At 43.3% G+C, this 25,969-nt stretch overlaps 1 protein-coding gene and 1 long non-coding RNA gene across 2 annotated transcripts in view; both read left to right on the forward strand.

Moving 5' to 3' along the window:
- The first annotated feature begins 335 nt into the window (after positions 1-335).
- LOC125379989 lies at positions 336-4,398 on the forward strand. The gene is made up of 3 exons (XR_007220981.1): positions 336-439; positions 2,314-2,322; positions 4,153-4,398. It is a non-coding gene; the product is annotated as an uncharacterized LOC125379989 (long non-coding RNA).
- Positions 4,399-9,450: 5,052 nt separating this feature from the next.
- The window catches only part of LOC124131955 (serine-rich adhesin for platelets-like), a 62,722-nt gene continuing 46,203 nt past the window's right edge, over positions 9,451-25,969 (forward strand). The window contains exons 1-3 of the mRNA XM_048396440.1: positions 9,451-9,830; positions 12,032-12,040; positions 13,433-17,281. Coding sequence (XP_048252397.1) covers positions 9,803-9,830; positions 12,032-12,040; positions 13,433-17,281 — 3,886 coding nt within the window. The 5' untranslated portion in view covers positions 9,451-9,802. The remainder of the gene's footprint in view (positions 9,831-12,031; positions 12,041-13,432; positions 17,282-25,969) is intronic.

Here is a 25,969-nt window from a genome sequence, read left to right on the forward strand (position 1 = left end):
TTGACTTGTAAACCTAGTTAATTTTGTAATATAATTGGATACCATTTGTTGTTCGTTTGTTGGTTTCACAGGTAGTACTAGATGTGAATGACTGAGTCTGATTATGGAAACATCATCATACATTGACTGGAAACAATGGGTATCTTTCTCCATAGCACCTGATTACAACGAGACGTAACTCTGACATATCATTTACATTACGAATCATTGGTACACTAACACACGCACCACCTCATAACAATCTTTGTTGTGATGATTTCACTGCTGGCGAATAGAATGCACTATGTTCAGGTAGACACGTGTGTAAATGTGATCTGGCAGTTGAAAAGCACTGCTGTCACGCACAGTTTTATAGTTGACAGACTTTAATCAGACATGTCGACTGGACGTTATCTCGTTCTTTTACTGCTTCTCAGCTGTAACATCATACCCTGTGACAGTAAGTAATTAAAATATCTACAGTTGTATTTGTTTCACGGATATACACGTAATTATCTGTCCCTCAGTTTGTTTTAAACCTCAGAGCTTATTTCGGGGTCAGGAATATATCATTCTAGCAGGTAGGGAAAAGAAAGTAGATTCAAACTATTGTTTCATGGTCTTGGTGATATACTTTATTTCCTCGATCACAAGCTGTATCTCGAACAGAATAACTGGAAATACTGTATTGTATTTTGACTATTATACACATTGTAACACATTGTCCCTACTAAACAGAATCATTTCATGCAACGTTTAGAGAACTTTGAGAGAACTTTTATATGTTCTATAATTGGCTGTAGTGAGTTATCCAGTGAGTGGTTATCATTTTACACCGCGTCTAGTAATAGTCCAACAATATCGCGGAGGGAGACAGAAAAGGGCTCAACACATTGTACCCTAGTGGGGAATAGAACCCAGGTGTACGGCGTGACGCACGAACTCTTCTCTTAAGTCTGGCATGAGATTCAAAACAATAATAGATAAAGCACGAGGTCCTCATACACCTTGTTGAGTACTAACAGCAATATACATTGTTATGGTAGCATTTAGAGCCAAGTTATCTAAATAAACAAAATAGAAATATCAATCCGGCCATCTGATATTCTAGAGGGTGTGAATGGTGACAATTATGTTTGCAGGAGAGCCTTATAAAAATAGATTTGGCATTAGGTCTTGAGCGTCATCCACCATTCTTTGTTAGGGCAATTTTAACAGAATCCCATATCACACAAACTGAAAGTCAGAACAATTTAAACTAATTTGGATAGTGTTTGCTTCTACTCAAATTAGACATTACAGTAAACTACGGTTATAACGAACTCAATGGGACTACTAATTTTATTTCGTGATAACCGTAGTTCGTTATAAGCATAGATACAGCATAACTGCAGCAAATAGTCGGGACCAAAAAAGTAAGTTCGTTATATCCGTCAGTTCGTTATAAGCGTGTTCGTTATAACCGTAGTTTACTGTATGTATGGGAAATAATGTATGCACATGGGAAGGCAATATCCTGGACACAACGTGCCTCCATATTTCTGTGACGATGTAAAGAGTATGAAATTAAAAGATCATAAAGCAGTGGAAGGTTTCAGTTCATGTGGTTGATTGCTGTACAGTGGTGTTTTGCTGGACATGTTGCTAACGTCAAACTATAACTTTTTTTGATGTAGGTAAGCCTTTCTATCTAATAAGTCACATGGATTAAAGATTTTCAATCTGTCCTTATCTATTTTAACAAAATGCCACTGTACCATTTGGTTGATATTTATGCAAAGTTTCATGAAGGAATGAATGTGCACGTTTCAAATACAAACTGAGTTTACAACACACAGCTAACCTCTCAGTTAGAGTTTTTCCATGATAAAATGTCATTAATAAAGTCTCCCCATGCGACCGTGTAGGGGAAACATACCTATGACCATATTTCTGTTTCCGTCGGAGCAGAAAATTACAGTACCTTCTAAATGTACTTATCTAATCTCTTCCTAATTACAAATAGTAAGAAATGCTCACTTGTTCATATTTTACATTTGCATTCTCGTTACATTAATTTAACATTGATCAAGATCAAAAGAAATATATTTTCAAGAAAGGTATCATATATCGTATTTAATGCAAATACTGTTCAAGCTCTTACTGTTCAGTATTAACTTATTGTGATTTCTGTTGTATGAACAGAAATGAAATGTTGTTTGATTCCATAACATTATCAGTGTACGTATGCTGCTTCTTTATCCTGCAAAAAGCTAAAATGTACAACACTTTGCAGGGATTCTGTAATGTCCTTATGTTATTGCTGTCATTTCCCGTTTCTACTTTCTTTTTCAGCTTTTAGTGGTAAGAAATATTTTACTTATCATGCTTGATCGTTATCTACAGTTGCATTCCAATCAAATTCCATTAACATTTGTGAGTAAAATGAAGATAAAAATAAATTATCTTCAAGAAAGAAATCTTTTATTACATTTAATTCAATGCAGGTTTGTGTGCTACCTAGTAATATCCCAGTGCATTGATCTACGCAAATGGGATACGATGACATCCATTGACTAAGTCAACAAACCTGACCACCCGACCCCGATAGTCACCTCTTGCGTCACCTCGAACTTTCTCCCAATGTATGGTAAAACGCTAAGTTCAGGATTAAAGGGCCTAAATGATGAGAAACGATGCTCCTGTTTTTATTCGTGCTCGGGAATTCCCAGGGGTTTCCCCACGAATGTGCGAGTAAAGTGTCAGTGTGTAAGTCATTTCAAGAATACAGTCTCGTGAAAAACGTATATACGACAGAGTGTGTCGTTCGTACATGTATAAACTTCAGTTTCGCGGTCATGTGATCGACCTCTCGTCCAATGGAAAAGCCGTATTTCGTGTAAACTTTACATTTAAAACTTATAATTTAAGACAACCTTTATCACATTTAATGCCAATACAATTCAATTCAAGTTCGTGTATTGCCTCAGTGATATTATCAACGACCCCTTCTTGTAATCATGGCGTTACCTTTCTGTGATGTCATAATGACGCGGATCTACTCTACGAATATAAATGAAATTCAGGAAACGATAGAAAGCTTGCGGTTTGAACATTATTTCTGTATCAGTTATCGGTATCACATATGATCCATGGTCTTTAGCCCATTTCCAGACTTAGTCAAGGCCTTATAGTGACATATGTCAAACTGAAAGTCATTGTAAACTGTGTAACCATTAACGGCTTGATTGACACACTTGAAAGAGGCGAATTTGCAGGCACACAACGTATGCTTTACATAACTTGCTTCAATTGTTTATTGTTTCTTTTGATGGACTGAACTGGATGCATGGGTGGTCGGATTTTCTCTTGCTTGTCCTAAAAGTGACGTATGTCCAATATTTTGCAATTACTAACTCATTCAAGATAATAACGATATTATGCGGAAACGGTTAAAGCTTCTAATTGTTATCCTTTTGTCTCTCACATTTCACATGTTTGTTTAATGAATTTGGGTCAGGAGCATGAGTTAGGGCTCCTGTTGTGCAAATTGATCATGCGTATTATTTTTTTAAACCACTATTCGTACAGTTCACTCTGAGTGAGTGAGTGAGTTGTGTTTAATGTTTTTGACATTATTCCAGTCATATCACGGCGTGTCAGCTAAATGTGGGAGGAAAGCCCGAAGTGATGTCAACCACTTCGGTGAAACCCACGAGCACGGGTTTGGTGCTGACAAACCTAGAAACATAATCGGGACGAACCGGGATGCGAACCCACAATCATAGGTTTTTGGCGTGCCTAAGGGACGCAACTCTTCAAAGTGAATTGCGGCGCCTAAGACGACTGGGCCACCCGTGCCCTCATTACACTCTGATAATTTGCATGACAACCATAGTGCATCGAACGCAACTGACCTGGAAAGATGTTTCATAAGACTCGAACAACTATCAGCTTGAATTACCATTAGTTGGAACATTTTCAAATCAATAAGTTGTGCGTTGCTGCTGTAATGCATGTCACAGTAGCTGTAACACCAAAATGACCACTCTTACGAGAATGAATGGAGTAATCAAAATGAATTATACTCCAAATAATATACTAGTGTCATGAGATAATGTAACAAATGCACACTTAAGAAATTGAATCCTTACTTTGGGATTAAAAATCCGACTAATATTTTGTTATCGGCAGTAGCGTTGACCACAGGAACAGGATCAAAAACTGGCACAAGCACAGGCTCGAACACTGGCACAAGCACGGGCTCCAGCACTGGCACAAGCACAGGCTCGAACACTGGCACAAGCACAGGCTCGAACACTGGCACAAGCACAGGCTGGAACACTGGCACAAGCACGGGCTCCAGCACTGGCACAAGCACAGGCTCGAACACTGGCACAAGCACAGGCTGGAACACTGGCACAAGCACAGGCTCGAACACTGGCACAAGCACAGGCTCCAGCACTGGCACAAGCACAGGCTCGAACACTGGCACAAGCACAGGCTGGAACACTGGCACAAGCACAGGCTCGAACACTGGCACAAGCACAGGATCAAACACTGGCACAAGCACAGGCTCGGACACTGGCACAAGCACAGGCTCGAACACTGGCACAAGCACAGGCTGGAACACTGGCACAAGCACGGGCTCCAGCACTGGCACAAGCACAGGCTCGAACACTGGCACAAGCACAGGCTGGAACACTGGCACAAGCACAGGCTCGAACACTGGCACAAGCACAGGCTCCAGCACTGGCACAAGCACAGGCTCGAACACTGGCACAAGCACAGGCTGGAACACTGGCACAAGCACAGGCTCGAACACTGGCACAAGCACAGGATCAAACACTGGCACAAGCACAGGCTCGGACACTGGCACAAGCACAGGCTTGAACACTGGCACAAGCACAGGCTGGAACACTGGCACAAGCACAGGATCAAACACTGGCACAAGCACAGGATCAAACACTGGCACAAGCACAGGCTTGAACACTGGCACAAGCACAGGCTCGACCACTGGCTCAAGCACAGGCTGGAACACTGGCACAAGCACACGCTCGAACACTGGCACAAGCACAGGCTCGAACACTGGCACAAGCACAGGCTTGAACACTGGCACAAGCACAGGATCAAACACTGGCACAAGCACAGGCTCGAACACTGGCACAAGCACAGGCTGGACCACTGGCTCAAGCACAGGCTCGAACACTGGCACAAGCACAGGCTCGAACACTGGCACAGGAACTGGCTGGAGCACTGGCACAGGCATTGAAACATCGATGAGCCCAACTTTGACCACAACTTCAGGTACATATGCATTATTATTCATTGTAAGGCCCACGTTTACGAATAATGGATTGTGTGACTGTTTTCCGTTATTGCTAGAGCTGTGCACATGGGATGAACAGTTACTTATTATAAACACTGAGATACTAGCACTTGTCTGGCCAGGATTTTCATAAAGTGAACACAATCTGCTGGAGCAGCAATGTTTTATCGATTTACACATCTCATATTGTCTGTGCATCGCCTTTTGATAGTGCTGCACTTATGACAAAGGAGTACAGCCTAATAATTGTAGTATAATTGAAACAAACACTCAAGTATGCACATCTGTTTTTATGCCTAATACTTCTGGATACAGAACTGCCTTCGCTCATAGTGAATGTGCGAAACATACGTAGGTGCTTGTGAAACTCTATTTATTGTAATTCTTCAATGTGCGTAGCTGCAAAGCAATGCTTCATACAAACCTCTTGAAAACTTGTATCTCAATATAATACGATAAAACTCTGTTAATTATCATAGTAAATACGACTAAACATTTCCATAATCATAAGAAATATCTACTGAATGAAGAGTCCTTTGTACAACTCTGATTATATCATAAGAATATGCCTATGAATCACTAATCAAATAGTGATTATACCATGTGTTCGCGAGAATGTGAGGGTATCCTGCACCACAAATGGCACCCGTCAGAAACACATGAATAGATAAGTCAATCGTTCACCTGGAAAACACAGTAACATATGGTACAAGTCAGAATAGGGAATAGCATCAGACATAACTTTAGTCACCCATGCGTCAACGTTGGACATGTCCTCCAGATGTCTATCATAAAACTTCATGTCGCATGGGGGCGGTCGGGTAGCCTAGTGGTTAAATCGTTCGCTCGTCACGCCGTGATATTGTCGGAGTATTGCTCAAAGCGGCGTAAAGCCATACTCACTCACTCACTCATGTCGCATGACGCTATTTGAAATATTCGTAGAAAGATCATGCTCGAATATACCTCAAAATCTCTCAAATGGAGATACTCAATGCTGTAGCTGCTCTAATATTGCTCGACATTGGAAAGTTGACTATTTGAATGTTGAAGTCATCCCTTTTCTCATTCAGATTTGTAGAGAGTTGTTTTGTCTATCTGAATCTTTATGCATTGATCGGAACATGAAACAGATGAGGCGGACTCTTTTATGTCTGGTTCAGATGGGTTAATCAGTGGAGGGGACTTGGCTATTTGACCGTTATTGAGTCAATCAGAGCATATACTTAATATACAAAAGAAAAGTTATTTGTTTGTGAAATGCACAAAATAATAAATTGTGAAAAGAAATGTAAACATAGGTTACGGGAATCATTACAAAAACATTGCTCACTGTTTACATCATTCAGTTTGAGCACAATGCAGACGTATCGATTCGTTTAACGTTTCTCATGCAAAAATGCGTGCATTTCCCCCTCGTCCATCATATATAAGACAGTCATATGCATGCGCTAATCACATGCAAAAATGCGTGCATTTCCCCCTTGTCCATCATATATAAGACAGTCATATGCATGCGCCAAACACATGGAAAAAAAGCGTGCATTTCCCCCTTGTCCATCATATATAAGCCAGTCATATGCATGCGCCAAACACATGCAAAACTGCGTGCATTTCCCCCTTGTCTATCATATATAAGCCAGTCATATGCATGCGCCAATCACATGCAAAAATGCGTGCTTTTCCCCCTTGTCCATCATATATAAGCCAGTCACATGCATGCACCAATCATGTGCAATAATGCGTGCATTTCCCCCTTGTCCATTAACATTTGTGAGTAAAATGAAGATAAAAAGAATGTATCTTCAAGAAAGAAATCCTTTATTACATTTAATTCAATGCAGGTTCATGTGCTACCTAGAAATAATCTAGTAGTATGACGGCGGTCTGTAAATAATCGAGTCTGGACTAGACAATCCAGTGCATTTATCTACGCAAGTGGGATACGACGACATGCATTGACTAAGTCAACGAACCTGACCACCCGACCCCGATAGTCACCTCTTGCGCCAAGCATAGCACCTCTTACGATAAGTTCCCGAAGACCAAACTTTACGAGGATCTTCATGGGATCTTACCTAGGTGATAATCTAAATGCAGCCGCATTGTAATTACCTAATTTTGATGTCACAATGCGTATGAATAGAAATGGAATTCGGGAAAATATTATAGGCTTGTTTCAATTTGAATGTACTTGAATAACATCAATATCAGTGTACAAATGCTGCCTCTCCGTGCAAAAAAGATCAATTGTATAACATTATACAGTGATTATGTGGGAGATGAGGACCCCTTATATTATATATATCATATAACATTGTTGTTTTTCTATTTTAGATCGTTTGGGTAAACATCTTACTTTTTCATCCTTGTTCATATTTTACATTTGCATTTCTAACAACTTCCATTAACACTATTGAGCGTGAGCTGAATATTAAAATAATCTATCTTCAGGGAAGAAAGTTTTTATCAAATTTAATGCCAATACAATCCAATGCAAGTTCGTGTCTTCCTTCGGTGATATTATAAACGACCCCTTCTTGTAATCATGGCGTTACCTTTCTGTGATGTCATAATGACGCGGATCTTCTCTACGAATATAAATGAAATTCAGGAAACGATAGAAAGCTTGTGGTTTGAACATTATTTCTGTATCAGTTATCGGTATCACATATGATCCATGGTCTTTAGCCCATTTCCAGACTTAGTCAAGGCCTTATAGTGACATATGTCAAACTGAAAGTCATTGTAAACTGTGTAACCATTAACGGCTTGATTGACACACTTGAAAGAGGCGAATTTTCAGGCACACAACGTATGCTTTGAATAACTTGCTTCAATTGTTTATTGTTTCTTTTGATGGACTGAACTGGATGCATGGGTGGTCGGATTTTCTCTTGCTTGTCCTAAAAGTGACGTATGTCCAATATTTTGCAATTACTAACTCATTCAAGATAATAACGATATTATGCGGAAACGGTTAAAGCTTCTAATTGTTATCCTTTTGTCTCTCACATTTCACGTGTTTGTTTAATGAATTTGGGTCAGGAGCATGAGTTAGGGCTCCTGTTGTGCAAATTCATCAGGCATAATATTGTTTTAAACCACTATTCGTACATTTCACTCTGAGTGAGTGAGTGAGTGAGTTGTGTTTAACGCCGTTTTTGACATTATTCCAGTTATATCACGGCGTGTCAGCTAAATGTGGGAGGAAAGCCCGAAGTGATGCAGGTCTCTGATGTTAACCACTTCGGTGAAACCCACGAGCACGGGTTTGGTGCTGACAAACCTAGAAACATAATCGGGACGAACCGGGATGCGAACCCACAATCATAGGTTTTTGGCGTGCCTAAGGGACGCAACTCTTCAAAGTGAATTGCGGCGCCTAAGACGACTGGGCCACCCGTGCCCTCATTACACTCTGATAATTTGCATGACAACCATAGTGCATCGAACGCAACTGACCTAGAAAGATGTTTCATAAGACTCGAACAACTATCAGCTTGAATTACCATTAGTTGGAACATTTTCAAATCAATAAGTTGTGCGTTGCTGCTGTAATGCATGTCACAGTAGCTGTAACACCAAAATGACCACTCTTACGAGAATGAATGGAGTAATCAAAATGAATTATACTCCAAATAATATACTAGTGTCATGAGATAATGTAACAAATGCACACTTGAGAAATTGAATCCTTACTTTGGGATTAAAAATCCGACTAATATTTTGTTATCGGCAGTAGCGTTGACCACAGGAACAGGATCAAAAACTGGCACAAGCACAGGCTCGAACACTGGCACAAGCACGGGCTCCAGCACTGGCACAAGCACAGGCTCGAACACTGGCACAAGCACAGGCTCGAACACTGGCACAAGCACAGGCTGGAACACTGGCACAAGCACGGGCTCCAGCACTGGCACAAGCACAGGCTCGAACACTGGCACAAGCACAGGCTGGAACACTGGCACAAGCACAGGCTCGAACACTGGCACAAGCACGGGCTCCAGCACTGGCACAAGCACAGGCTCGAACACTGGCACAAGCACAGGCTCGAACACTGGCACAAGCACAGGATCAAACACTGGCACAAGCACAGGCTCGGACACTGGCACAAGCACAGGCTTGAACACTGGCACAAGCACAGGCTGGAACACTGGCACAAGCACAGGATCAAACACTGGCACAAGCACAGGCTCGGACACTGGCACAAGCACAGGCTCGAACACTGGCACAAGCACAGGCTCGACCACTGGCTCAAGCACAGGCTGGAACACTGGCACAAGCACACGCTCGAACACTGGCACAAGCACAGGCTGGAACACTGGCACAAGCACAGGCTTGAACACTGGCACAAGCACGGGATCAAACACTGGCACAAGCACAGGCTCGAACACTGGCACAAGCACAGGCTGGACCACTGGCTCAAGCACAGGCTCGAACACTGGCACAAGCACAGGCTCGAACACTGGCACAGGAACTGGCTGGAGCACTGGCACAGGCATTGAAACATCGATGAGCCCAACTTTGACCACAACTTCAGGTACATATGCATTATTATTCATTGTAAGGCCCACGTTTACGAATAATGGATTGTGTGACTGTTTTCCGTTATTGCTAGAGCTGTGCACATGGGATGAACAGTTACTTATTATAAACACTGAGATACTAGCACTTGTCTGGCCAGGATTTTCATAAAGTGAACACAATCTGCTGGAGCAGCAATGTTTTATCGATTTACACATCTCATATTGTCTGTGCATCGCCTTTTGATAGTGCTGCACTTATGACAAAGGAGTACAGCCTAATAATTGTAGTATAATTGAAACAAACACTCAAGTATGCACATCTGTTTTTATGCCTAATACGTCTGGATACAGAACTGCCTTCGCTCATTGTGAATGTGCGAAACATACGTAGGTGCTTGTGAAACTCTATTTATTGTAATTCTTCAATGTGCGTAGCTGCAAAGCAATGCTTCATACAAACCTCTTGAAAACTTGTATCTCAATATAATACGATAAAACTCTGTTAATTATCATAGTAAATACGACTAAACATTTCCATAATCATAAGAAATATCTACTGAATGAAGAGTCCTTTGTACAACTCTGATTATATCATAAGAATATGCCTATGAATCACTAATCAAATAGTGATTATACCATGTGTTCGCGAGAATGTGAGGGTATCCTGCACCACAAATGGCACCCGTCAGAAACACATGAATAGATAAGTCAATCGTTCACCTGGAAAACACAGTAACATATGGTACAAGTCAGAATAGGGAATAGCATCAGACATAACTTTAGTCACCCATGCGTCAACGTTGGACATGTCCTCCAGATGTCTATCATAAAACTTCATGTCGCATGGGGGCGGTCGGGTAGCCTAGTGGTTAAATCGTTCGCTCGTCACGCCGTGATATTGTCGGAGTATTGCTCAAAGCGGCGTAAAGCCATACTCACTCACTCACTCATGTCGCATGACGCTATTTGAAATATTCGTAGAAAGATCATGCTCGAATATACCTCAAAATCTCTCAAATGGAGATACTCAATGCTGTAGCTGCTCTAATATTGCTCGACATTGGAAAGTTGACTATTTGAATGTTGAAGTCATCCCTTTTCTCATTCAGATTTGTAGAGAGTTGTTTTGTCTATCTGAATCTTTATGCATTGATCGGAACATGAAACAGATGAGGCGGACTCTTTTATGTCTGGTTCAGGTGGGTTAATCAGTGGAGGGGACTTGGCTATTTGACCAATGCAGACGTATCGATTCGTTTAACGTTTCTCATGCAAAAATGCGTGCATTTCCCCCTCGTCCATCATATATAAGACAGTCATATGCATGCGCTAATCACATGCAAAAATGCGTGCATTTCCCCCTTGTCCATCATATATAAGACAGTCATATGCATGCGCCAAACACATGGAAAAAAAGCGTGCATTTCCCCCTTGTCCATCATATATAAGCCAGTCATATGCATGCGCCAAACACATGCAAAACTGCGTGCATTTCCCCCTTGTCTATCATATATAAGCCAGTCATATGCATGCGCCAATCACATGCAAAAATGCGTGCTTTTCCCCCTTGTCCATCATATATAAGCCAGTCACATGCATGCACCAATCATGTGCAATAATGCGTGCATTTCCCCCTTGTCCATTAACATTTGTGAGTAAAATGAAGATAAAAAGAATGTATCTTCAAGAAAGAAATCCTTTATTACATTTAATTCAATGCATGTTCATGTGCTACCTAGAAATAATCTAGTAGTATGACGGCGGTCTGTAAATAATCGAGTCTGGACTAGACAATCCAGTGCATTTATCTACGCAAGTGGGATACGACGACATGCATTGACTAAGTCAACGAACCTGACCACCCGACCCCGATAGTCACCTCTTGTGCCAAGCATAGCACCTCTTACGATAAGTTCCCGAAGACCAAACTTTACGAGGATCTTCATGGGATCTTACCTAGGTGATAATCTAAATGCAGCCGCATTGTAATTACCTAATTTTGATATCACAATGCGTATGAATAGAAATGGAATTCGGGAAAATATTATAGGCTTGTTTCAATTTGAATGTACTTGAATAACATCAATATCAGTGTACAAATGCTGCCTCTCCGTGCAAAAAAGATCAATTGTATAACATTATACAGTGATTATGTGGGAGATGAGGACCCCTTATATTATATATATCATATAACATTGTTGTTTTTCTATTTTAGATCGTTTGGGTAAACATCTTACTTTTTCATCCTTGTTCATATTTTAAATTTGCATTTCTAACAACTTCCATTAACACTATTGAGCGTGAGCTGAATATTAAAATAATCTATCTTCAGGGAAGAAAGTTTTTATCAAATTTAATGCCAATACAATCCAATGCAAGTTCGTGTCTTCCTTCGGTGATATTATAAACGACCCCTTCTTGTAATCATGGCGTTACCTTTCTGTGATGTCATAATGACGCGGATCTTCTCTACGAATATAAATGAAATTCAGGAAACGATAGAAAGCTTGCGGTTTGAACATTATTTCTGTATCAGTTATCGGTATCACATATGATCCATGGTCTTTAGCCCATTTCCAGACTTAGTCAAGGCCTTATAGTGACATATGTCAAACTGAAAGTCATTGTAAACTGTGTAACCATTAACGGCTTGATTGACACACTTGAAAGAGGCGAATTTGCAGGCACACAACGTATGCTTTGAATAACTTGCTTCAATTGTTTATTGTTTCTTTTGATGGACTGAACTGGATGCATGGGTGGTCGGATTTTCTCTTGCTTGTCCTAAAAGTGACGTATGTCCAATATTTTGCAATTACTAACTCATTCAAGATAATAACGATATTATGCGGAAACGGTTAAAGCTTCTAATTGTTATCCTTTTGTCTCTCAAATTTCACGTGTTTGTTTAATGAATTTGGGTCAGGAGCATGAGTTAGGGCTCCTGTTGTGCAAATTCATCAGGCATAATATTGTTTTAAACCACTATTCGTACATTTCACTCTGAGTGAGTGAGTGAGTTGTGTTTAACGCCGTTTTTGACATTATTCCAGTTATATCACGGCGTGTCAGCTAAATGTGGGAGGAAAGCCCGAAGTGATGCAGGTCTCTGATGTTAACCACTTCGGTGAAACCCACGAGCACGGGTTTGGTGCTGACAAACCTAGAAACATAATCGGGACGAACCGGGATGCGAACCCACAATCATAGGTTTCTGGCGTGCCTAAGGGACGCAACTCTTCAAAGTGAATTGCGGCGCCTAAGACGACTGGGCCACCCGTGCCCTCATTACACTCTGATAATTTGCATGACAACCATAGTGCATCGAACGCAACTGACCTGGAAAGATGTTTCATAAGACTCGAACAACTATCAGCTTGAATTACCATTAGTTGGAACATTTTCAAATCAATAAGTTGTGCGTTGCTGCTGTAATGCATGTCACAGTAGCTGTAACACCAAAATGACCACTCTTACGAGAATGAATGGAGTAATCAAAATGAATTATACTCCAAATAATATACTAGTGTCATGAGATAATGTAACAAATGCACACTTAAGAAATTGAATCCTTACTTTGGGATTAAAAATCCGACTAATATTTTGTTATCAGCAGTAGCGTTGACCACAGGAACAGGATCAAAAACTGGCACAAGCACAGGCTCGAACACTGGCACAAGCACGGGCTCCAGCACTGGCACAAGCACAGGCTCGAACACTGGCACAAGCACAGGCTCAAACACTGGCACAAGCACAGGCTTGAACACTGGCACAAGCACAGGATCAAACACTGGCACAAGCACAGGCTCGACCACTGGCACAAGCACAGGCTCGACCACTGGCTCAACCACAGGCTGGAACACTGGCACAGGCACAGGCTCGACCACTGGCTCAAGCATAGGCTCGACCACTGGCTCAAGCACAGGCTCGAACACTGGCACAAGCACAGGCTCGACCACTGGCTCAACCACAGGCTGGAACACTGACACAAGCACAGGCTTGAACACTAGCACAAGCACAGGCTCGACCACTGGCTCAAGCACAGGCTTGAACACTGGCACAAGCACAGGCTCGAACACTGGCACAAGCACAGGCTCGAACACTGGCTCAAGCACAGGCTCGAACACTGGCACAAGCATAGGCTCGACCACTGGCTCAAGCACAGGCTCGAACACTGGCACAAGCACAGTCTCGAACACTGGCAAAAGCACGGGCTGGAGCACTGGTACAAGCACAGGCTCGAACACTGGCACAAGCAGAGGATCAAACAATGGCACAAGCACAGGCTGGAACACTGGCACAAGCACAGGCTTGAACACTGGCACAAGCACGGGATCAAACACTAGCACAAGCACAGGCTTGAACACTGGCACAAGTACAAGCTCAACCACTGGCTCAAGCACAGGCTGGAACACTGGCACAAGCACAGGCTGGAACACTGGCACAAGCACAGGCTCGACCACTGCCTCAAGCACAGGCTGGAACACTGACACAAGCACAGGCTCGAACACTGGCACAAGCACAGGCTCAACCACTGGCTCAGGCACAGGCTGGAACACTGGCACAAGCACAGGCTCCATCACTGGCACAAGCACAGGCTCGAACACTGGCACAAGCACAGGCTCAACCACTGGCTCCAGCAAAGGCTCGAACACTAGCACAAGCACAGGCTGGAACACTGGCACAAGCACAGGCTCGAACACTGGCACAAGCACAGGCTCGTCCACTGGCTCAAGCACAGGATCAAACACTGGCTCAAGCACAGGATCAAACACTGGCACAAGCACAGGCTCGGACACTAGCACAAGCACAGGCTCGACCACTGGCTCCAGCACAGGCTGGAACACTGGCACAAGCACAGGCTCAAAGACTGGCACAAGCACAGGCTCGAACACTGGCTCAAGCACAGGCTCGAACACTGGCACAAGCACAGGCTCGACCACTGGCTCAAGCATAGGCTGGAACACTGGCACAAGCACAGGCTCGAACACTGGCACAAGCACGGGCTCCAGCACTGGTACAAGCACAGACTCGAACACTGGCACAAGCAGAGGATCAAACAATGGCACAAGCACAGGCTCGAACACTGGCACAAGCACGGGATCAAACACTGGCACAAGCACAGGCTTGAACACTGGCACAAGCACAAGCTCAACCACTGGCTCAAGCACAGGCTGGGACACTGGCACAAGCACAGGCTCGAACACTGGCACAAGCACAGGCTCGATCACTGGCACAAGCACAGGCTCGAACACTAGCACAAGCACAGACTCAACCACTGGCACAAGCACAGGCTCGACCACTGGCACAAGCACAGGATCAAACACTGGCACAAGCAGAGGCTTGAACACTGGCATAAGCACAGGCTTGAACACTGGCACAAGCACAGGTTCGAACACTGGAACAAGAACAGGCTCGACCACTGGCTCAAGCACAGGATCAAACACTGGCACAAGCACAGGCTCGAACACTAGCACAAGCACAGGCTCGACCACTGGCTCAAGCCCAGGGTGGAACACTGGCACAAGCACAGGCTCGAACACTGGCACAAGCACAGGCTCGACCACTGGCACAAGCACAGGCTCGATCACTGGCACAAGCACAGGCTCGAACAGTGGCACAAGCACAGGATCAAACACTGGCACAAGCAGAGGCTCGACCACTGGCTCAAGCACAGGCTTGAACACTGGCACAAGCACAGGCTCGAACACTAGGACAAGCACAGGCTCGACCACTGGCTCCAGCACAGGCTCGAACACTGGTACAAGCACAGGCTCAAAGACTGGCACAAGCACAGGCTCGAACACTGGCACAAGCACAGGCAAGAGCACTGGCTCAAGCACAGGTTCGAACACTGGAACAAGAACAGGCTCGACCACTGGCTCAAGCACAGGATCAAACACTGGCACAAGCAGAGGCTCGACCACTGGCTCAAGCACAGGCTGGAACACTGGCACAAGCACAGGCTCGAACACTAGGACAAGCACAGGCTCGACCACTGGCTCCAGCACAGGCTGGAACACTGGCACAAGCACAGGCTGGAACACTGGCACAAGCACAGGCTCGAACACTGGCACAAGCACAGGCTCGACCACTGGCTCAAGCACAGGCTGGAACACTGGCACAAGCACAGGCTCGAACACTGGCACAAGCACGGGCTGGAGCACTGGTACAAGCGCAGGCCCGAACACTGGCACAAGCAGAGGATCAAACAATGGCACAAGCACAGGCTCGAACACTGGCACAAGCACAGGCTTGAACACTGGCACAAGCACGGGATCAAACACTGGCACAAGCACAGGCTTGAACACTGGCAGAAGCACAATCTCAACCCCTGGCTCAAGCACAGGCTGGAACACTGGCACAAGCAGAGGCTGGAACACTGGCACAAGGGGAGGCTCGATCACTGGCACAAGCACAGGCTCGAACACTAGCACAAGCACAGGCTGGAACACTGGCACAAGCACAGGCTCGAACACTGGAACAAGACCAGGCTCGATCACTGGCTCAAGCACAGGATCAAACACTGGCACAAGCACAGGCTCTACCACTGGCACAAGCACAGGCTTGAACACTGGCACAAGCACAGGCTCGACCACTGGCTCAAGCACAGGCTGGAACACTGGCACAAGCACAGGCTGGAACACTGGCACAAGCACGGGCTGGAGCACTGGTACAAGCACAGGCTCGAACGCGGGCACAAGCAGAGGATCAAACATTGGCACAAGCACAGGCTCTACCACGGGCACAAGCACAGGCTTGAACACTGGCACAAGCACAAGCTCAACCACTGGCTCAAGCACAGGCTGGAACACTGGCACAAGCACAGGCTCAAACAATGGCACAAGCACAGGCTCGATCACTGGCACAAGCACAGGCTCGAACACAAGCACAAGCACAGGCTGGAACACTGGCACAAGCACAGGCTCGAACACAAGCACAAGCACAGGCTCGACCACTGGCTCAAGCCCAGTCTGGAACACTGGCACAAGCACAGGCTCGACCACTGGCTCAAGCCCAGGCTGGAACACTGGCACAAGCACAGGCTCGAACACTGACACAAGCAGAGGATCAAACATTGGCACAAGCACAGGCTCGAACACTGACACAAGCAGAGGATCAAACATTGGCACAAGCACAGGCTCGAACACTGGCACAAGCACAGGCTTGAACACTGGCACAAGCACGGGATCAAACACTGGCACAAGCACAGGATCAAACACTGGCACAAGCACAGGCTCGAACACTGGCACAAGCACAGGCTCGACCACTGGCACAAGCACAGGCTTGAACACTGGCACAAGCACGGGATCCAACACTGGCACAAGCACAGGCTCGACCACTGGCTCAAGCACAGGCTCGATCACTGGCACAAGCACAGGCTCGAACACTGGCACAGGAACAAGCTGGAGCACTGGCACAGGCATTGAAACATCGATGAGCCCAACTTTGACCACAACTTCAGGTACATATGCATTATTATTCATAGTAAGGCCCACGTTTACGAATAATGGATTGTGTGACTGTTTTCCGTTATTGCTAGAGCTGTGCACATGGGATGAACAGTTACTTATTATAAACACTGACATACTAGCACTTGTCTGGTTAAAGCGTTCGCTCGTCACGCCGTGATATTGCCGGAATATTGCTAAAAGCGGCGTAAAGCCATACTCGCTCACTCCCTCACTTACTCATGTCGCATGACGCTATTTGAAATATTCGTAGAAAGGTCATGCTCGAATATACCTCAACATTTCTGAAATGGAGATACTAAACGCTGTAGCTGCTCTAATATTGCTCGACATTGGAAAGTTGACTATTTGAAGGTTGAAGTCATCCCTCTTCTCATTCAGATTTGTAGAGAGTTGTTTTGTCTATCTAAATCTTTATGCATTGATTGGAACATGAAACAGATGAGGCGGACTCTTTTATGTCTGGTTCAGGTGGGTTAATCAGTGGAGGGGACTTGGCCATTTGGCCGTTATTGAATGAATCAGAGCATATACTTAATAAAGGAAAGAAAAGTTATCTGTTTGTGAAATGCACAAAATAATAAATTGTGAAAAGAAATGTAAACATAGGTTAAGGAAAGCATTACAAAAACACTGCTCACTGTTTACATCATTCAGTTTGAGCACAACGCAGACGTATCGATTCGTTTAACGTTTCTCATGCAAAACTGTGTGTATTACCCCCTTGTCCATCATATATACTGAGTCAATTTAAAAACTTCACATTTTAAAAAGTAATCCCATATATGATATACAACGGACAAATGTATCAGAGAAGGTAATTTTTAATCATTCATGTCCAAAGAAGGATCTTAAGTCCCAAGCACGAGAATCTGATTGCACACAAGTTCAAGAGCATGTATGGCCACTATGTGCGTTGACAACTGCCACACAACGCCTCCGCATGGACCTTGTGATGCTTGTGAACACATGATTGGGAAGACGACGCCATTGTTGCTGCAAAATGGTGCCAAGATCTTGCAAATTCTGTGGTTAGTTCTGGAGAGTGCGCAGACTTCTGCCAAGATAATCCCAGACGTGTTGGATGGGATTGAGGTCGGGAGACCTTTACGGCCAGTCCATGACGTTGACTCCCGCATTCTGAAGGAAATTCCTTGTCAAAATTCCTGTGTGGGGTCTGGCATTGTCGTGTTTGAAGATCAAACCGGGTCCATGTGCTGCCAAAAAAGGCAGAAGTTCTGGTGCCAGTACCTGGTCGCGGTAAGCAGCAGCGTTGAGGTTGCCACGGCTGACTAGAAGTCTGGAACGTGCATTGCCACAGAAAGCACCCGACACCATGACACTTCCGCCTCGAAATCTGTCAACTTCCTCTACACAACACTGGGCGTAACGTTCATGACGGCGCTTCCACACTCTCGCTCTACCATCAGCAAATCGAAGATTAAATCGGGATTCAACACTGAAGACGACTTGATTCCAATTCCTCCGAGTCCATCGTAAGTGTCGCTGTGCCCACAATTGACATTGATGTCTGTGTAATTGAGTCAGAATCGGCCCGCAGTATGGCCGTCGTGCTTGAAGGTGAGTAGTTCTCAGACCGTTTAGAACAGTTTGCGCACTCAGTCTACCCCTAAACAGTTCATTTCTGGTTGATATATCCGTCATAAATCGGTTACGGAGGTGACGTAAGACAATCTGACGATCCTCTGCATGTGACGTCATACGTGGTCGACCTGGCCGCGGGCGATCAGCGGTGGTACCCGTTTGCTGTAGACGCGTCTGTAAATCATCAACAGTCCGTCGACTACAACCCATCGTCCTTGGGACTTAAGCTACGGACGTTCCCGTCTGCAACATGCCGATGATACGTTCACGTTGCACATTTGAAAGGCGTGGCATGACAAATGGCCGTAAAGATTTTTGTTTTCTTGTGTTTTTTGCTGTTGTTTTTTTAATGACTGCTAACAAGTATGGCTGAAAACACGTGCGGTATTATGGCCACGTGACCAGTTGCACGTGAAAAACCACTTTTGCCACTTTAGTGCTGTGCACATGATTTTGATTGATTCACCTGCACAAAAACGGGTGTAATCTGAAGACAATACATGGCCATTACTGTTTAAATACACAATAATGCGCTAATCACATGCAAAGATGCGTGCATTTCCCCCTTGTCCATCATATATACTCAACAACAAAAGATCCTCTGACACCAATATTTTAGTGTATTTTTCAAACAAGTAAAGTTTGGTTTTCAATATTGTAGTACATGTATGGAATCAAGTCACAAAATCGCAGCTGCTACAGAAAAGCATGCATTCCATGCAAAAGTTGACATTTCACAACCCAAGAATGGTTATAAAAACGTGTGCGTTAACGGGATTCCATATGCATTGTTTAGCATCGTGCTGACAACAACCACTCAGAAAAACAACAAAATTACGCAATTATTCAACATTACGAAATGCCACGCCTGTCCGAAAATTAGCGTCTGCGAGCCATTGGTATGCTTGAAGCATGATCGAGTCAACGTGATGTTGCAAGACAACTTAACATCCACAGAAGCACCATTTGGTGTTTATGGCAACGTTGGCAACAGACGAATGCAGTCAGGGATCATACTCGGAGTGACAGGTCACGCGTAACCAATAATCCACAAGACAACTGGATTCGAACAACACACCTACAAAATCGATTCAAGCCAGCAACAGTGACTGCAAGGAGCATCCCTAGCCTTCGACGAATATCTTCACAAACCGTATGTCGTCGCAGGGTTTGTCGCCAGAAGACCCGCCAGACGTCCCATTTTGACAGGAAACCACCGCCAAACACGTCTACAGTGGTGCAGACAGCGTCAACGCTGGACGGCCATGCAGTGGTGACAAGATCTATTCACTGACGAGTCTTGCTTTCACCTCAGCCACAGCGATGGACGGATTCGAGTGTACCGACGTCGAGGTGAACGTTATGTCAATCATTGTGTCATGGAAGAAGATCGGTTTGGGGGCATCAGCATTATGGTAAGGGTTGGGAATGAAATGTTTATGAAACTGTTAGGGACATGTTCTATGGTGACCAGAATCGGAACAATTTAAGCTATTTCATCATTAAAACAACCGACGATGAAAGTAAAATATATCATTACAAAAATCATACACGACCCACTACTTCCGGGCCACAACTGTCTCATTGCTATCACACAATGGCTTTGAATCCGAGAAATCTTGAAATTGACAGGACAAACCATGCAGATCCTTGATGGGAGTAACTGTGATGGAGTTCTGCCACATCCACGTTCGGGGTGGAGAGGCGTTTATTTTGATGTTATTATTTACTGGGGGTAATTGCTAACTAACAAATAAGACTTACAAATGCAAATAAATAGTAGAATGTTAATTCATAAAGTTTGTTGTAGCAATATATTCGTTGAGCATTTTTAAAACTATTTCTATATAAGTCATCCCTTTAATGGAAATGGCATGTTCGATTTCCAAGAAATTACTTCTCTCACGGATTTCCAAGAAATGACTGAAGTGAGTCTAAACAGTGCACACAAGGTTGCGATGAAATTAAAACATCTATCTTTTGACTAAGTTTGTGGGGTATTTTGTCAACTTCTTTTTGAGAAACTATATGTTTTGAACACTTATTTTGAACTACTCAGGACTATGGGATTTTTAATCTTGAAAATTTAGTAATATTTGTTGCATATATAGCTAGCTACCTGTGACCACTTTTCGGAATGTTCTAGGATTGTGGACCTTTGTACCCTGTGTTGTTACGCGTTGCAAGAAAACCCGTAAGCTAAAGCGCTCAGTTCCAAATTAAAATAAGAGGAGTCTACTCTACAGTGGGACTACATCAAATTTCAAAACACAGTAGGTTTATCTCCTAAATATACAGCATAGTCCTTCATACATGGATAAAACCATGACTGTATCGAGCACACGAGCAACGTTCTGCGCCATCGCGTAAGAGGGCATGAAATCAGCTCAGTCGATTATTGTCCGTGGGTTGTCTTTAACATTCCAAAGTTGTAAACATAGTTATCTACTGCAAAACTGTTGGCTTTCTTCTCACATTTGCTACCCTCTAGTGTAAACATGTTCTCGTTAAGCAGTAAAGATCGTTTAGTGACAGTTAACGTTGTAATTCAAAACTATTTTGAGTACGAGTAACCTGACATCAACAATTGATGTAATTCGTACGTCCTGTTTTGATTCTTTAGAAATGAGCTTCTACGTTTGTGCAACCAGTTGACAGATTTAAACATGTTGCCTTCTTTATGCTCAAGGGACTAATGGCGGCTTTTGTGCAAAAAATACTATTGTTGGGGCTCTTTATAGCTTCTACAATGACAGGTTTTACCCACATGGAGTATCAAATATGCATTTGGAGACGAAACAGATTTTCTAGGTATGCTTCATGGGTAAAGTTGTATGACGTGATATGTTACTTACAGTTTGCTAAGGATCACAACTTTAAACGCAAGTTGGGTGCATCTGTTGAAATAGCCAAATACAATATTGCACGAAGACGTTCAAATGAATTAAATTCCGATGTCACATTCCACACTATGCCAACAATCGACATTTGAGCAATAATCAGTAAGATCGTCCGTCAAAATCTGACCATCACTGAAACGTCAAAATATCACGAAAACAAATTCATTGTACAACAAAAATCAAATCCCAGTAGCGCGTATGTGATCGGGGTGATGCGACCACAGCCTGGCACAGTCGTCTCATGCTCCCAATAAGAGTCTGGATGGCTTCGAAGGGAAAATGGTCCATTCTTTGTAAGAGCTTTGCCAAGTTACTGTAGATACGCCGGGAGGACAGGGCGTCGTGAGAGGGCGATCTGCAGCTCGTTCCTCATGTTTTCGATAGGATTGAGGTCTGGTCTCCTGCTCTAACTAGTCATCAACGACCCTGACACGGTGAGATCGTGCGTTATCTTCAATCAGGAGGAAGTCGGGTCCAATTCCACCAGCATGCTGTCTCATGCAGAATGCAAGTACACACCTGTCTTCGTGTCCCGCTGAAGGACGTGGAGATCAGTTCTTCAAGTTCTACTGATCCAACTCTAAGTTGGAATCCTGAAGTCTTTCTCCTTGCCTACTGCACATTCGACCACGCTGATCTGTTAAGTCCAGACAGTATCTCGATTCATCAGTGAAAGGTTCTGGATTCCAGTAGTGGCCCAATTCAAACGTGCGTGACTCGCGGACACGATTACGTACTGTCCAAGTAGAAACGTTAACCCTTTTTAACGTTAACGTTAACGTTTTTCTGAGTGTGGTGGCAGTGATGACTTCCTGCAGCAATCAGAAGAATACAGTTTTTTAAGCAACTCGTGCACATCGTGCCCACGACTGCATGCCTTTGTGCGGTTATCATGAAATTGAGGTCCAAAACTGGTTACCAACTTATTTTGTTCCGGGATAGTTCAATCTTTGTTTGTTGGATGATTTATTGAAATCACGAAAACGTGATTATTAGCATTAATTAGTATAGTATTGCATGTGTAGAAATACCCACACAATAGAACACAGAATCAGTTTATTGTAATGACACTAAAACTCATATCTGGGGGCATGACCCAACCAATGTTGTTTTTTGTTTTTCTAATTTGAACATGTAGCACAGATGATAATGCCCAAATACAGTTTTCTTTACAAATCTGCCCATATCCTTTTTTAAAGTCTGAATCTGATATAATTTGAGATGTGAATTTAACATAAAACTTTATACATTGCATATGGCTGTGGTGGGCAATTATTTACAGATATTGTTGCAGAATTTCATATGGCAGTAAAAGCATCTTACACCATTTCCATTCCATCTGGCAGAGTATATTCTATCAGATGATAAAATCTAAAACTCATGTAAATATTCAAATTGTACCAATACAATGTTGCCTGGTGTGTTTTGTTGAGACATTTGGACTGGTTAGGGAGAGGTTGAATGTAATACAATTATAGCCTATTTAAGTTTTTTAAAAGATGTTCAGAAACATTTATCTAGTCAGGTGTTATAATTCTGTAAATTGTGTTTTCCTTTCAGATGGAGTAGGATCACATCCATGTAACTGTTGAATGTTCATTAGATTTGCAAATTATAAATTGAAATATTTGTATACTGTGCACCTGGTCATGGGTTTCACCAAAGTGAAACACACCTGAGACTTCAGGCTTACCTGTCACTCTAGGCTGAGGGGACGAGGCACATGTATAACTGAAAATGGGTAATGCACAATGCGCCAGTCTGGACTGATATCTGGTCAAAGTTCGTTCAAAAAACATTTAAGTCTTTGAGTCATGCTCCGAACCGAATCCAACTGTCATGTGTACGTACATCCTATATATGTTGTCATGGGAACCGGAAATCATATATGTTACAAGATTACTGAAAGACAAAAGGCACCAGTCCATGGCTTTAATGATATATCTTCAAAGTTTGGTCAACGAAATAATGAACAGTCTTCGAATTGTGCTCCGTAAAGAACATTTGACGCACGGAAGGACAAGGCTCTTTCCAGTGTCCACAGACAACTTTTAGTTCGATGGTATTCACTGCAGTGACACCTGAATCATTAGCTCTATTTTGTTGTCTGTAAAAGGTTTAACGTCACCTTTGACATAATTCTGTTCCAATACTGAAGTAACAGCCTCTCCAAACGAGCATGGTTTATAATGTCTCACCTGCAACTCCATCTTGTGTTGGAAATCTGATTCTAACCTTCATACCTCATGTTTGAACACGTTTTCCAGCTTTCTACTTCAGTATTCGTCATGATGATGATGATGATGATGACATTGTATTTTCAACTCGTCTATCCAACAAGTTTCTCTTCATAAGCAGTGTAGCCATCCCACCAATTTAATCCCATCATATGGTTTAGGCGTACCTTTGATCGTTTGCACAAAACTTTCTCCTTCCCAGATCTAATTGCACTGTGCAATCAACAACTTTTCACTGGTGCCACCACTACATTCTTATGGAGTTTATCACGAAGCAATTTAGAAAATATATACATAGTACATATATTGCAACTGTCCTTTTGCAAACGACTCTTTCATCAGTACATCCTTAATGACATCGAAATCAAATGAATACAATATTCATTGCTAAGGATGTAGTTGTCAATGCTAGAAATGATGACTAAACTTACTTACAGACATCATGTCTATGTCAGTTGCGGACAGCAAAACCTGAATGACCACACTGTATAGCTACTTTACCATTATGAGTGAGTGAGTGAGTAAAGTTTTACGCCACTTTTGGCAATATTCCAGCCACATCATAGCGGTGGACACCGGAAATGGGCTTCACACATTGTACCCTTGTGGTGAATAGAACCTGGGTCTTTGGCGTGACGAGAGAACGCTTTAACCAATAGGCTACCCCATCGCCCCAACCATTATGAACAAAGTACCGAGTGAACTACATGTACATCATCTAACACGGCCAGTGTTTTGAGGACGGCAAAGCCCGACAGTGCAGGCTGGTACAGCATACATCACAGTTATGTGTTGCTACTCGCATCTACCTAGGTGGGTTATCGAGTTATGATACATTGTACAGTTATTACTCTTTCTTACTCTGTTTCAAACCTTTCTATGCCATTATTTCAAAATTAACATAGCGTTCAGTATGGTACTCTCAGGTGACTGGATTTTCTGGTCCATCGATCACTTGATTGCCAGGTTTGTTTACAGGGTGACGTCACGTGGCAGGAGTACTGCTATGCTGCGTCAGGCAATTAATACTTACTTTTTTATGCAAAATGTATGAATGGCAGGTGCTGCCGGTAGGACAGGACATGCCTACTCTTTCGCAAACACCTGCTGTCATCACTGTTTTTGAGTAGGCCATTCATACAACTTTCTCAGCTATTTGACCTTTGCGCCAAGTGGAATTCGTTTCGGCAAAAAATCTAGTCTGGTCTTGCATACAGTCCAGGCAAAATAAGGTTTCACTTGGAACAAATTGCAACAGAACTTATTTTACCACAATGCATTTCTACCAGGTCCCAAGAACAACATATACTGAACAACAAAAGTTCCTGTGACATTTGAATAAGATTTAATGCAAAGTTATGTTTCTTACCAAATCTGAAACAATTTCGGTTTGCAACAGAAAAAAGATTCCTGTAAGTGTTCAAATGGTTTAATTTGCCATAATGACTTCAGAAAATGCCTGATGTCATAAAAAAAACATGAACATGCCAAAATGTCAATTTACAAATCAATAGCGTGTGTGTTCACCTCTGGTTGCGATGCAAGCAACACATCTTCGTTTCAAGGAATGGAGCAGGCGTCGCAAAAAGTCCTGTGGGATACTTGTCCATATCTGCTGGAGCATATTTCGAAGTTCCTGGAGTGTCTGTGGAACACGTGGTTGACGTCGAAGGCGCCGATCCATCTCATCACACATGTGCTCGATTTGTGAGAGATCAGGGGAGCGAGCCGGCCAGGGGATGAAATTCACCTTGTTTTGTTGAAGAGAATCCTGAACAAGTCAAGCAATTGAGGCCGGGCGTTGTCATGTTAAAAGGTAATGCCTGGGCCATGACGACGCAAAAACGGTAGAACAACAGGGCCGATGATCTCGTCGCGGTAGCGCTGTCCATTGAGATTTCCCTCTATCACTATCAAACGGGTCCTTTGTCTTGCTGTA

The sequence above is a fragment of the Haliotis rufescens genome, unplaced genomic scaffold (assembly GCF_023055435.1).
Source record: "Haliotis rufescens isolate VD_foot unplaced genomic scaffold, xgHalRufe1.0.p SCAF_15, whole genome shotgun sequence".
NCBI classification, from domain to species: Eukaryota; Metazoa; Mollusca; class Gastropoda; order Lepetellida; family Haliotidae; genus Haliotis; species Haliotis rufescens.